This window comes from Bombina bombina, chromosome 1 (genome assembly GCF_027579735.1).
Source record: "Bombina bombina isolate aBomBom1 chromosome 1, aBomBom1.pri, whole genome shotgun sequence".
Lineage (NCBI taxonomy): Eukaryota > Metazoa > Chordata > Amphibia > Anura > Bombinatoridae > Bombina > Bombina bombina.
The window spans coordinates 560,057,970-560,072,639 of NC_069499.1; the positions used below are offsets into that span (position 1 = coordinate 560,057,970).

Genomic DNA, 14,670 nt, shown 5'->3' on the forward strand with positions numbered 1-14,670 from the left:
CCCGCAATTTCTAGGGCCGACCATGTACACTGCACATTGCCAGTGACATCACTGTGAACATCAGAAATGTGTGCTTTAACACAGTCAAGCGCCATACAGACTGTACCAACCAAGCATCTGGTTGAGGAAGGAAAGGCATGTGGAGTTTCTCTTAATCACCATTGCGCATGCGTTCAGGAGCAAGCACGAATATGAATATGCTAAATAACATTATGCATAGCGCAGCAATTGGATAGTTTCAATCCAAGCCGCTCCTTCTTTTTGAGTAGGCGGTCTGGAGAGCATGAAAAACTAAATACAGAGGATTTCAAAGTAAGGAATACATTTATTTAAAAATAATAATAATAATATGGCATAATGATTAGTTATATAATATAATCAGTATTATATGTTTAAAGGGTATTAAGAAAATTGTTTTTGTTTTTTTTTTTTTAACAGGACCTTAGAATAAAGTACTGTTTTTAAATGGTCATGGAAGTCAGAGCACACAATTTTAAATAGACTTTCCATTTTAACCTCTATTGTCCGATTTACTTCATTCACTTGGTAGCCTTTGTTAAAGCGTAACTTCTTTTGATGACAAGAGTGTGCCTGAGTCTAGGGTAATATTTATTAAACTTTGTTGTAAACACTGCTGCTGTATAGTGCTCAAAACACAAGCACGCTCCTAAACTTATCTCAGTATGCTCTTATAGAAAGGTGATAAGTTTCAAAAAAGGAGACTAAAAGAAAGATGTGTAGTTTGATAACAGAAGTAAACTGGAAGTTTTTTTGTTTGTTTTTTGGACACGGTCTGTATCTGAATCATGAAAGTATAATTTTGACTTCAGTGTCCCCTTAAGCCTCATTTAAATCAGGGTGACTAAAAAAAAGTAATTATTTTATCAAATCAAAACAGGCGCATGTGTTGAGGATAATGTTCTAATGTAAAATTAAGAAAAAGCTTTAGAGACTTACAGCAGCTGAAACAATCTGAGCAGAGATTCCTTTAAGCAGTGTGTGGCGCATCACTGATCCGTGGCGAGAAAAGGCATCTGGGAGTCTCTTCCTCCTTAAAAAAAAGACATGCAATTTGTAAAATTTCTCCCTAACCAAAGCCACTATAATCCTAATTGTAAAGCAGCACTGCATTCCATAGAGCTGAGTACATAATCATTGGGATATACAGTACAATACACTGAGACCCTGATTCTCTAAAGCTCTCTGGTCTGGAGAGATTCTATAGGATGTCTTGTAAGTATTACAAGGCCCTTCAAGGATTGTTTTAAAGTCAATTTTTACCTTGGGAACTTTGTATCTCATTAAGGGGAGTTCACCAATATTATTTATGTGTAAGAGAGACACTTAGTTTAAAATATAGTGCTCAGGGAAATAAGCTGTTTATTTCTTTACATAGCAGCAAGTTTTTTTTAGAATTGTGCCCTTTGTCTTAATAATGTAAATGATACAGGAGGAGGGGCCCTGCTACAAAGAGCTCAAAATCTAAATGAATACATATAAGCTAAAGTTGAGGACACCTTTTTGGCGATTCTATAGAATCCATTGATCTGCAAGTTACCTCTTGTGCGCTCGGTCACCACTGTCAGAACTTGCCAGCGATGAAGTGTCACACGAGTGAGTGTCTACCACCTCCACGTTCAGAAGTGCTGGATCCTCTGGTATAAAGGATTCATCTTCATCATCTGTCTACAAGGAAATACATATATATTTAAGAAAATCACCCTTACTGTGCTACTATATATCATACAACAGAAAGTAAGAATACAAGTTTTAAAAGGACAATGTACTGAATTTTTTTTCACATATGAAGGAGTAGCTGTTAAACATATTTTTCATGAAAAATTTTAAGAAAGGCTGTTTAAATTTAGAGCAAAATAAAAAGGAAGTGCAACTGACACAAAGATACCTATTGGTGGATTGTTGACAAAGAAAACACACAAAAAAGGCTGGTTTATACAGCACAAGGATATCAATAGAAATATTCTCCTTTAGATGAAACAAATACAATTTTGAAATACTGTGTCCCTTTAATTAAGCCAGAGTAACATACTTTAACAAGCTATTTTATATATATATATATATATATATATATATATATATATATATATATATATATATATATATATATATATATATATATTGTTTTTTTCACAGGAGCAGGAGGATTTATTACAAAACATAAATGGATCTGAGTTTGAAAAAGAAAAAAATCCATAATTTATAAAAATGGTTGGAGGAGACTTTTCTTATATATAAAATACTATTTTAGAAGGTTAGAGAGGAGATGGGGAGGTCAATGTTCTACAGAGAGTTGTCTTCTCATTGCTTTGCCTTATTCTGCACAGAAAGGTACAGCTTAAACTCAGCCGGAAGCTCATCCTCAGAATACAGGTGGTCTGAGAAGTAAACTCTCCGGATACAAAAGTTTGCATGGATCTGCACACGCAGCATCTCTATGTAGTTTGTTCCGTATGCTCTGCGAGTGAAATCTGACAAGTTAAACTGTATTTGGTTCCAGCCATCATCCAACCGCATAGACATTGTGCAGATAAACAGCTTCACACGTGTTGTACTTTGGTAGTTACTGGTTCTGAAACGTCGTCAAACACTCTTATCCTCCAGCACCTGAACTTCAAAAGTTTAAAATATCTTTAGATTCTTGATAATCATTACCAAGAATGGCAGCCTAATGCCTAGTCTTCTTCGGATCAGCCAGGCACGTGATGTATGTGGTGCTCACATTAGTCCCTTCCACTTCCAGCGACTGAATATCATTGTCTGTTATCCGCTTTATGTGCCCATTCCTCACCTTCTTATCCCAGATCTGGAGCGGTTGGCTGCCAATACTGTAGAGGATGGAGAGGCAGCCAGACTGGAACGTTTTCTTGAACATGGTGAGTCTGTGTGTACGTGCGTATGTCACCTCTCCTGTACCCGAGCACGGTCCCCGGGTGCTGACTCCCGCACACTGAGCACTTTTGTAAGCAGAGCTCAGTCCTGCGCAGTATATACATATACTGTATATACAGTATCCCACAAAAGTGAGTACACCCCTCACATTTTTGTAAATATTTTATTATATCTTTTTATGTGACAACACTGAAGAAATGACACTTTGCTACAATGTAAAGTAGTGAGTGTACAGCCTGTATAACAGTGTAAATTTGCTGTCCCCTCAAAACAACTCAACACACAGCCATTAATGTCTAAACCGTTGGCAACAAAAGTGAGTACACCCCTAAGTAGAAATGTCCTAATTGGGCCCAAAGTCTCCATATTTTGTGTGGCCACCATTATTTTCCAGCTCTGCCTTAACCCTTTTGGGCATGGAGTTTAGGGGAGCTTCACAGGTTGTCACTGGAGTCCTCTTCCACTCCTCCATGACGACATCACGCAGCTGGTGGATGTTAGAGACCTTGGCCTCCCCCACCTTCCGCTTGAGGATGACCCACAGATGTTCAATAGGGTTTAAGTCTTGACACATGCTTGGCCAGTCCATCACCATTACCCTCAGCTTCTTTAACAAGGCAGTGGTCGTCTTGGAGGTGTGTTTGGGGTCGTTATCATGGCTCTGCTTCAGTATATCACAGTACATGTTGGCATTCATGGTTCCCTCAATGAATTGTAGCTCCCCAGTGCCGTCAGCACTCATGCAGGCCCAGACCATGACACTCCCACCACCATACTTGACTGTAGGCAAGACACACTTTTCTTTGTACTCCTCACCTGGCTGCCGCCACACACGCTTGACACCATCTGAACAAAATAAGTTTATCTTGATCTCATAGGACCACAGGACATGGTTCCAGTAATCCATGTCCTTAGTCTGCTTGTCTTCAGCAAACTGTTTGCGGTCTTTCTTGTGCATCATCTTTAGAAGAGGCTTCCTTCTGAGACGACAGCCATGCAGACCAATTTGATGCGGTGTGAAGCGTATGGTCTGAGCACTGACAGGCTGACCCCCCACCCCTTCAAACTCTGCAGCAATGCTGGCAGCACTCATACATATATTTCTCAAAGACAACCTCTGGATATGACGCTGAGCACGTACACTCAACCTCTTTGGTTGACCATAGCGAGGCCTGTTCTGAGTGGAACCTGTCCTGTGAAACCGCTCTATGGTCTTGCCCACCGTGCTGCAGCTCAGTTTCAGGGTCTTCGCAATCTTCTTACAGCCAACGCCATCTTTATGTAGAGCAACAATTCTTTTTTTCAGATCCGCAGAGAGTTCTTTGCCATGAGGTGCCATGTTGAACTCCCAGTGACCAGTATGAGAGAGAGTGTGAGAGCGATAACACCAAATTTAACACACCTGCTTCCTATTCACACCTGAGACCTTGTAACACTAACGAGTCACATGACACTAGTGAGGGAAAATGGCTAATTGGGCCCAATTTGTACATTTCCACTTAGGGGTGCCAACGGTTTAGACATTAAAGGCTGTGTGTTGATTTATTTTGAGAGGACAGAAAATTTAAACTGTTATACAGGCTGTACACTCACTAATTTACATTGTAGCAAAGTGTAATTTCTTCAGTGTTGTCAAATGAAAAGATATAATAAAATATTTACCAAAATGTGTGTGTAATGTGCAATGATTATGTATGCAGCACTAAGGGAGGCATGCTCCTGTATACTTTACTAAACTAAATTATATAGACCAGGTGGGATCACCGGACCCAGGCAACCTATGACAGGGGTTGGACATAGGGAGAGCATATCCTAGCTAATGGTGTTAGTTTTAAGAGAGATTATTCTCATATGGGGTCCCACAGCTGCTATCAGCATACTTATATATGACATTTCTGCTCTGCTGAACTTAAAGAGACAGTCTACACCTTAGTCATCTTAAAGTCTTACTTTAGATTAAGCTGCAAATATCGTCCAGCACCATTTCTATATCATGCAGCAGTAATAGTAAAACAGTTATGAGTTTAAGGAGGGCACAGAGTTAAAGGCCAGTCAAACCCTTGCAGCATACATGAAAAAATATAATTTATGCTTACCAGATAAATTCCTTTCCTTCCGGATATGGAAAGTCCACGGCTTAATTCCTTACTACTGGGAAATACAACACCTGGCCGCCAGGAGGAGGCAAAGACACCCCAGCCAAAGGCTTAAAGGGACATTAAACACTTTGAGATGGTAATATAAAATGATAAATTGTATATATAAAACAACTCTGCAATATACTTTTATTATTTATTTTGTCCTCTTTGCCTGTAATTCCATTCTGAAATTGTGAGCTTTTCAGTTTCTGTTAGAAATAGAAGTGCAGAACACTGTTAAATCCAGCACAACCATTGGCTGCACACTCTAGTGACCTATTTATAACTGACCCTAATTGGCCACAGCAGAGAAGGTAACACAAGTTACAACATGCCAGCTCCCAGTGTTTTATAGACACTAAAACTTTTTGTCACTTTTTAAACAACTAATGAAACTTTAAAAAATACATCTACATGTTAGTCATGGACTAATCTTTTCTTTGAATGCATCATTCTATCTAGCATGTATTTAGTGTTTAATATCCCTTTAAATATCCCTCCCACTTCCTCATTAGCCCAGTTATTCTGCCGAGGGAACAAGGAAAAGTAGGAGAAATATCAGGTTATAAATGGTGCTAGAAGAATAAGATAAATAATAGGGGGCCGGCCTTAGACAAGAAAAAACGGACGGGGGTCATGGACTCTCCCTATCCGGAAGGAAAGGAATTTATCTGGTAAGCATAAATTATGTTTTCCTTTTTAAGATAGGGAGAGTCCACGGCTTCATTCCTTACTGTTGGGAAAACTATACCCAAGCTCCAGAGGACACTGAATAAATAACGGGAGGGAACAAAAAGGAAGAGGCGGATCCTATTCTGAGGGCACCACAGCCTGCAAAACTTTTCTCCTGAAAGCTGCTTCAGCTGAAGCAAAAACATCAAACTTGTAAAATTTTGAAAAAAGTTTGTAAGGAGGACCATGTAGCCGCCTTACAAATCTGATCCATAGAGGCCTCTGTCTGAAACGCCCAGGAGGAAGCCACTGCTCTAGTGGAATGAGCCGTTATCCTCTCAGGAGGATGATGTCCCGCTGTCTCGTAAGCGAAGCGGATGACATTCCTTAACAAAAAATATAAAGAAGTCGAAATAGCCTTCTGCCCCTTACTCTTTCCCAAATAGACAACAAACAAAGAGGTAGCCTGAAGAAAGAACTTCAAGGCGCAAACCACATCCAAATTGTGAAGTAAAGGTTCGTTCGATGAAGAAGGATTAGGACACAAGGAAGGAACCACAATCTCTTGATTGATGTTGCGATCTAACACAACCTTAGGAAGAAAACCTAATTTAGTAAGTAAAACTGCCTAATCTGCATGAAAAATCAGATAAGGGAACTCACATCGCAAGAGGCAATAGCCATTAAAAAGAGAACCTTCCGAGGGGGCGGAGCTGGCCGCAGCTAAGATGGCTGCTTAACTCCATAGCTCCGGTAGCCAGCTCCGACAATATGGCCCTATAAAGTCACAATTTTGCCACCATACACACTTATCTACAAGGAGCCGATAAATATTCACTTAGAGAGGCTGAAGATCAACTTTTTAAAGTGCGGTCTGCTATCCCAACTGAGAGACTGACAGTTCACTCAGTTTTCAAGCCACACGCTGCAGTTCTAGAAGCGCCGCTACGCAACAAACGGCAGAAAGCCACAACTATGTAAGGAGAAAGGTGCCTACTCTTACCGGACTCGGATGACCACAGGTAACTGGGAGAGGCAGAAGGGAACCCCCCATTATCTTCCCCCGCGTGTGCTATTCTGTCCGCGAGCCGCCGGTCCCTGAGGCCCCTCCGCAATAGGCCGCCATCTTGACAGCATCACACGTAGCCAGAAGCTGCGTGTGCAAGGGAGAATAAACAGTCCTTGGCCTGATCGGGTTACTTAACAAAGTTAGCGCAGGAGGGAAGAAATACAAATATATAAAGTACAAAATAAAGAGGACTATAACAGCGGATTCTTGTTTGGTTTGTAGCCAGATACAGGAGAACATACCGGACATACCGGTTATTAAGCAGCTACAAATCATAGCTCCTTTACTGTACTTAACCACATAACTATTGAGGAGAGCTTTGTGGCTCACACTAATACTGGACTGAGTTTTTATTTGAAACCCACATCTAGAGATAACCCAGCTTTGATCAGGGACCATATATTTAATACACATCCCTTTTTGTTTCTGATAGGGGTTAATCCAGGACTGTTATTTTTGCCCCACCTTCGTAGAGGGGGTCGCCAGGGGTGTCCACTATATGCTCGCTGTGCCCCCTACTAAGTCTCAACTATGAACACCAAACGTTCAGCAAAGCCCAGCAAGCCACAGAAAATGAATAGTCAGAGGGACAGTGTGGTAGATCAGTTTTTTTCCCCTACGGGAACTAAGGCAATTATGAACTCTGAGATGGCCAGATCACCTTTACAAAGGGTGAAGACACCACAAAAAATGGTGGAGACCTCTGAGGAAAGCACCTCTGTGCCAAACACTATTCTCTCCACACTGGCGTCTAAGCAGGACATTGCAGACATAATCCGCTCATGTATACGCGAAGAAATAGCGGAATTGAAACAGGACCTGCACTCTATGGGCAATAGAGTGGAAGCATTAGAGGAATTTACAGACCACTTGCAAGGAGAAATTAATACGACTCAGAATGTAACAAAACATCATACCGAGCTGCTATCTGATCTACATGACAAGATAGAAGACCTGGAAAATCGCAGCCGCAGGAAAAATCTTAGAATAAGAGGTATTCCTGAGTCGGTACTCCCGAAAGATTTCCCGACTTATTTTCCAGCTCTCTTTGCTCACCTGAAGAACACCTCACCGACTACAGACATCCCTTGGGTCAGAGCCCACAGAGCCCTGAGGCCCAAACCTCCCGACACAGCACCCCCAAGGGATGTCATTATGAAGTTCAAAGACTTCGGAGAAAAGGAGGAGCTCCTGAACCTCTCCCGTAAGAACCAGCCGGTTAAGTTTAGAGGTGTCGTTCTACAATTCTTCCAAGATTTATCACAAAGGACTTTACAAAGAAGAAGGGAACTGGCTCCACTGACCACACTTTTACGACAAAAGAGGATCCTATACAGATGGGGCTTTCCTTTTCACCTATATGTCCTGCATGGAAACAGGAAGTTAAACTGTAAATCTCTGAAAGATGTTGGGGATTTCTGCTCGGCCCTAGAGATTGAGACCCCCATTGAAACACCTACGGAGGACTCTCAAGAACCCCCAAAGAAAAGACCAGCTGGGACAGATCGAGGAGGCTGGCAAAAGGTTTCCCATAAGCAAAGAGCTCATCCAACAACCAGGTCTCCAAGTTCCTCTCCTTGATGCCCCCTCCAGAGCCCTAGTCTGGGAGGATGAGATGTAAGCTGGGTCTTGTGACCCCTAACCAGAGACCTGGTAAAGTTTGCCTGAACAATAGCACAGTTGGTGTTATCCTTGTTTGATTTTCGAAGTTCTGCCCTGTTGGATGCCGATAAGTATCCTTTTGTTTTTCTTTTTCCTTCTGCCTTCACTGTTATAATTACTAAAAAGCTCTTGTTATTAAGTAAAACAGTTTGGCTCGTTTATCATGCATAATGTCACAGATTAAGCCTGTTTATCTTTATTACTGTTATGTAAATGTGAAACATGGGCACTTGTTAGACCTTATTATATACTTTTATGTGGAGCTGGCTACTGCCTCCTCGTAAGTAATAAACGTTTTATGGCGTTATTTTCACTAAGATATTTTTTGTTTAGATGTAAATGTCACTGCTCACTTTTAGGTTATTACCTGTTTTTGATGTTTATGTTACGTATGAGAAATGCAGACTTTGGGTTACAGCTGAAATGGAGTATGCACACACTGCTTGTCATCAAGACTTCACTGAATAGACACCTATACAAATTGACAGACATTCCCGCACCGACAAACCATGACTTCTAACAGCAAGAACATTACTTTGATAAGCCAGAACGTGAGAGGTTTTAATTCAGCACAGAAGCGTTCTATGGCTATGTTAGACCTCCGTCGCAAAGGAGGTGATATTTTATTCCTACAGGAAACGCACTTCCTAAAACTTAAGGAACCAAAATATTTTGGGGGACACTATACACAACATTTCCACAACTCCTTTGATCACAAAAGAAATGGAGTGAGCATCCTTATAAGCAGGCACATTTCCTTTACCCCGATTCAAACATATACGGACACGGAGGGGAGGTTTTTATGTGTGACTGGTTTGTTGTTTGGCTCACCAGCTACTCTAGTAAATCTATATGCCCCGAACAAAAATCAACTCCCCTTTTTCAAAAAACATTTTGCACGGATTTTAGATCACACTATAGGAACACTCTACATTGGAGGCGACTTTAATATACCCATACACCCGGATATGGACACCACAAATCCAATGCCTTCCACATCTAAAAATACACTTAAACAATTATGGAAACTCATGTACGAACAGACAATTTTTGACACATGGAGATTTAAACATCCAACTAGAAGGGACTACACCTTTTTCTCCTCTCCACATCGTTCATACAGTAGAATCGATTACCTCCTTACAAACCAAAAAGGCTTGTCTTATGTCCTCACCTCTAAACTTTCACACACAGTCTGGTCTGACCACTCTGCTGTGTTGACACAATTGATATGGCCCTCTGCACCACAGCCCTCCTTTATGTGGAAATTAGATGATAATTTGTTAAACTACCCTGATTTTAAAAACAAAATAGAGAAGAGGCTTCCGGAATATTTTCATCTAAACTCACTACCAGAGACAGACCCCCTTGTGGTCTGGGAAGCCCACAAATGCTATATCAGAGGAGAGTTCATTAAATATAAAGCGTACATCAGGCAAAAAGCACGGTTGCTTTACAAATCATCCACTGACCTCCTAGCTAGATTGGAACACCAACATAAATTGAACCCAACAGACACACGCACCCTCGAAGAACTTGACAAAGCTAGGCAAACAGTACAAGAACAGCTAATGCAGGAGGCTAACACACTAGCTCTAAAAACTAAACAAAAATTTTACTTCGAGAGTAACAGAGCAGGAAAGTTCCTTGCACGCTCCTTAAAACTTAAAAAACTAAAAACCTTTGTTACTGAAATTAAATCACCATCAGAAAAGACGGTCAATACGACCCCGGAGATACTCTCCCAATTCTTAGCTTATTATTCAAAACTTTATAACCTACCGAGACTAAATGCCTCAAGCAATGACGATAATACCACTAAAGCATACCTCTTAGACACCCCCTTACCTCAGTTAACAGAAGCGCAGGCAGCTGATCTCGAGTCTCCCTTTTCGGCAGCAGAAATTGCCGTAGCCCTTAAACAGTTACCATCAGGTAAGAGCCCAGGCCCTGACGGGTTTACGGCTTCCTATTATAAGAAATTTGCACCAATCTTGATTCCCCACCTATGCACGGTCTTTAACACTGCCGACCAGACGCACCCTTTTCTTTCCTCAATGTTAGAAGCCCACATTACAGTGATCCCCAAACCGGGCAAACCTACTAACTCCCCCGCTAATTTTCGCCCTATTTCACTCCTAAACGTTGACATCAAATTGTACGCAAAACTCATCGCCTTAAGACTCAACAAATTGCTACCCCAACTAATCCACCTAAACCAAGTGGGCTTTGTCCCTCGCCGAGAGGCGAGAGACAACACTATTAAGATCCTCAATCTCCTTGATTATGCAAAAACTCATTCCATTCCCTCTATCTTTCTAGCCATTGATGCCGAAAAGGCGTTTGATAGATTAGATTGGCAATTCTTAAAACTCACATTAGCACGTTTTGGAATGGGAGAGAAACTTATAGGGAAAATTTTTGCCTTATATCATACTCCTAAAGCCCGGATTAAGCTAAATGATTCTTTATCAGACCCCTTTCCCATCCTTAACGGTACAAGACAGGGCTGTCCTCTTTCCCCCCTGCTGTTCGTTTTGGCTATGGAGGTCCTAGCTGCTAATGTTAGGAAAAATTCAGGAATAAAAGGGATTCAAATAGGTGACACTCAGTACAAAACTACAATGTACGCAGATGACGTCCTTTTTACTCTAACCTCACCCCTGGAATCACTTTCCTCCCTAATTCCTGTCATAGAGAGATATAGTTCCCTATCTAATTTCAAAATTAACATGTTGAAGTCGGAATTTTTAAGTGTAGGGCTTTCAGACCACAGGGCCAACCAGATTTCAGAGCAATACTTATTCCGACAGGAGCACACCTCCATCAAATACTTAGGAATCCAACTCTCGAATGCACAGGATTCCCTGATCCAATTGAATCATCAGGCTCTGTTTGAGTCTGTCAAGGCAGAACTGAAGGGCTGGCAGAATAAATGCTTATCTTGGCTCGGTAGAGCACATGCTTTCAAGATGAGCATTCTTCCGCGCTTCCTCTATTTGTTCCAGACAGTCCCTATCTATCTTCCTCAGCACTACATCAGCTCAGCGCAAAAATTAGTCAATGCCTTCCTGTGGGCGCACCAACGTCCTAGAATTGCAAAGGCCACACTTTATAGGCCCCGCAATAGAGGAGGACTTGGAGTTCCTAACCTTCTGTTCTATCAGCAAGCAGCCTTTCTCACTAGAATTATAGATTGGTGCAAAAACGCGCAAGACAAAGAATGGGTGAGGCTCGAACATGACTTAACTGGCTCAAAAAGTTTAGGCACACAATGCTGGCTACACAAACGAGACAGAGCCCCGTGGAAATCCCCCACCTCCCTGATAATAGACACTTTTCTGACATGGGATCGCCTTACTAAATCCATAAAGGGGGTGTCTACGGTACCTTCCCCATTAACCCCCCTTTGCCATAATAAAGCCCTTCCCCCTTGCCTGCAGGTATGGGCGAATGGGACATATAGTATAGCAGCAGGGCTACCCTGCTTCTCCTTGTTAGAGGAGGGTAGTATCTTACCCAGGTCCACGTTGGCAGAGAGAAATATCCCATACTTTAACAATTGGTTTGAATACCTCCAACTGTCCCATTTTATCTCACACCATAAAGATAGGGCTAATATAGTTAGGAGTTTAAACCCCTTTGAAACACTTTGCTGGTCCACACAGCCAACGAGGGGAACCCTTTCCTTGACTTATAAGATTTTATCATCTATACACTCTAGAAATCTTCCATCATACACCCGAACCTGGGAAACGGAACTGGGCTTTAGTGTCCCCTCTGAGACATGGGACTCCATCTTTCAACATATGGGGAAAGCACCATCCTCAATGAACATCACCGAGACAAACATGAAACTATTATGCAGGTGGTACTTATACCCCAGTAGGCTGGCCAAAATTCATGGACTCTCTGACCCTCTGTGCTGGAGAGGCTGTGGACATGTAGGCACTTTATACCACATATGGTGGGACTGTCCAGTTCTCCAACCCTTTTGGAAAAGCATTCACACTGAGATCCAAAAAGCCCTTGTACACGAGATTCCTTTAGACCCTCTGATTCTGCTTTTCAACAAACCCCCACGAATCAAATGTAAATATAAATCCAAATTATTATATATCATGCTTAGCAGCGCAAAACAATTAGTACCTAGACTATGGAAACAGAGAGCCGTCCCGACCACAAAAAGCTGGATGCAAAATGTTACACTCCTACTATCCCTTGAGAAGTACCACTACATCCAAACTAACAGACTTGACTTTTACTGTGCAATGTCCCTCTATTGGGAGACCTATATTCATGGGGTTGATGGGACCACTTGATGAATAACTGACATCTCCATATCCCCTCTCTGATCCTGGGCCCTGACGGATACCCGGACTTATAGGCTTTAAGTTTCTTGACGACTGTATGCTCCATAACCCATGATATACAAAGTACTCTGCATCGCAATTCTCATCTCATAATGTATTATTATAAACATACAAGTTACGTAACATGTTACATTTTGTTTTGCTTTTTTATTCTCTTTTTTCTTTTTCTTTCGTTTTTTTTATTATCTGATTTTTGTTTATTTGAAAAAGAAAAACCACAAGCTTTGGACTTCACAGCTGGCTTGTTCCTTGTATTCTTTTACTCTTGGACATTCCGTCTCTTTGATACACCCGAAAGTAGGTGAAAGATGTATTAAGCTAAATTTATTAATGTCCAGAGGTATTGTTTTGTATTACTGATGACCAAATATCAAGCACGGCTTGAATGTATGTTATTTCAATTTTTCTTTGTCAATAAAGCTTGTTTAAAAAAAAAAAAAAAAAAAAAAAAAAGAGAACCTTCCAAGATAACAATTTAATGTCAATGGAATGCAGAGGCTCAAACGGAGCCTGTTGCAAAACACGAAGAACAAGATTTAGGCTCCAATGAGGAGCCCCAGATCTAAACACAGGTCTGATCCTAATCAGAGCCTTAACAAAGGACTGCACGTCTGGAAGCTCAGCCAGCCTCTTGTGCAATAAAACCGTCAGCGCCGAAATCTGTCCTCTCAGAGAACTAGCAGAAAGGCCCTTCTCCAGTCCATCCTGAAGAAAACATAAGATCCTGGCAACCTTAACTTTGTGCCAGGAAAACCCATGCTCTTCACACCAGAATAAGTAGGTCCTCCACCCTTTGTGGTAGATACGCAGAGTTACTGGTTTATGAGCATGAATAAGAGTATCAATGACACTCTCAGAGAAACCTCCTTTTTGCTAAGTATTCAATCTCCACACAGTCAGCCTCAGAGAAATTAGATTTTGATGAACAAATGGACCTTGTAACAGCAGGTCTCTGCGACAAGGTAACTTCCACGGAGAAGATGAGGACATCCCCACTAGATCCGCGAACCACGTTCTTTGCGGCCACGATGGAGCAATCAGGATTACTGATACTCGGTCCTGCTTGATGCAGGCCACCACTCGAGGAAGAAGCGGTAATGGAGGAAAAAGCTATACGAGTTTAAACCTCCAGGACACTACTAGTGCATCTATTAAATCCACTTTAGGATCTCTCAACCTCAACCCGTACTAGGGAAGCTTGGTATTGAGACGGGACGCCATGAGATCTATCTCCGGCATCCCCCACTTGCTGCATATCTCTGCAAACACCTTGGGATGGAGAGACCATTCCCTTGGGTGGAATGATTGCCTGCTGAGAAAATCCGCCTCCCAGTTGTCCACACCCGGAATGTGGATCGCTGACAGCGAACAGCTGTGGGCATTCGCCCACTCCAGAATCGGAGATACTTTCTTCATCGCCAAGGAAATTCTCGTTCCCCCCCTGATGGTTGATGTAAGCCACGAGGATATGTTGTCTGATTGGAATCTGGTAAACCCGCAGTCACAATCTCCCAGGATGGTCTTAAGAAGCGATTTGGACAGAGCCACCAAGAGAGCGATTCTCTCGACCGGCTGTCTAATACAATCTTTTGAGACAGATCTGAAGGATTGCCGTTTCACTGTCTCAGCATGCACAGTTGTAAAGGTCTGAGACGGAACCTGGCAAAACTTTCTTTTCCATGTACTTTGAAATGGCTGCCAAGCTCCTCCCACTGATAACATTATGATCTGGGCTATATCTAGGCTCTATGCTGAATAACATTGACAGTCTGTTGAATCCAATTAGTGAGTCTTTTGTAACTAGTGAAACCTTTAATTCATCCCTGATTGTGATGTCATCAGTGGG

At 41.8% G+C, this 14,670-nt stretch overlaps 1 protein-coding gene and 1 pseudogene across 1 annotated transcript in view; both read right to left on the bottom strand.

Moving 5' to 3' along the window:
• The window catches only part of VPS8 (VPS8 subunit of CORVET complex), a 478,663-nt gene that overhangs the window by 452,133 nt on the left and 11,860 nt on the right, over positions 1-14,670 (bottom strand). The window contains 2 exon segments of the mRNA XM_053698746.1: positions 958-1,051; positions 1,559-1,686. Coding sequence (XP_053554721.1) covers positions 958-1,051; positions 1,559-1,686 — 222 coding nt within the window.
• Positions 2,320-2,893, bottom strand: LOC128645628 (cilia- and flagella-associated protein 20-like; annotated as a pseudogene).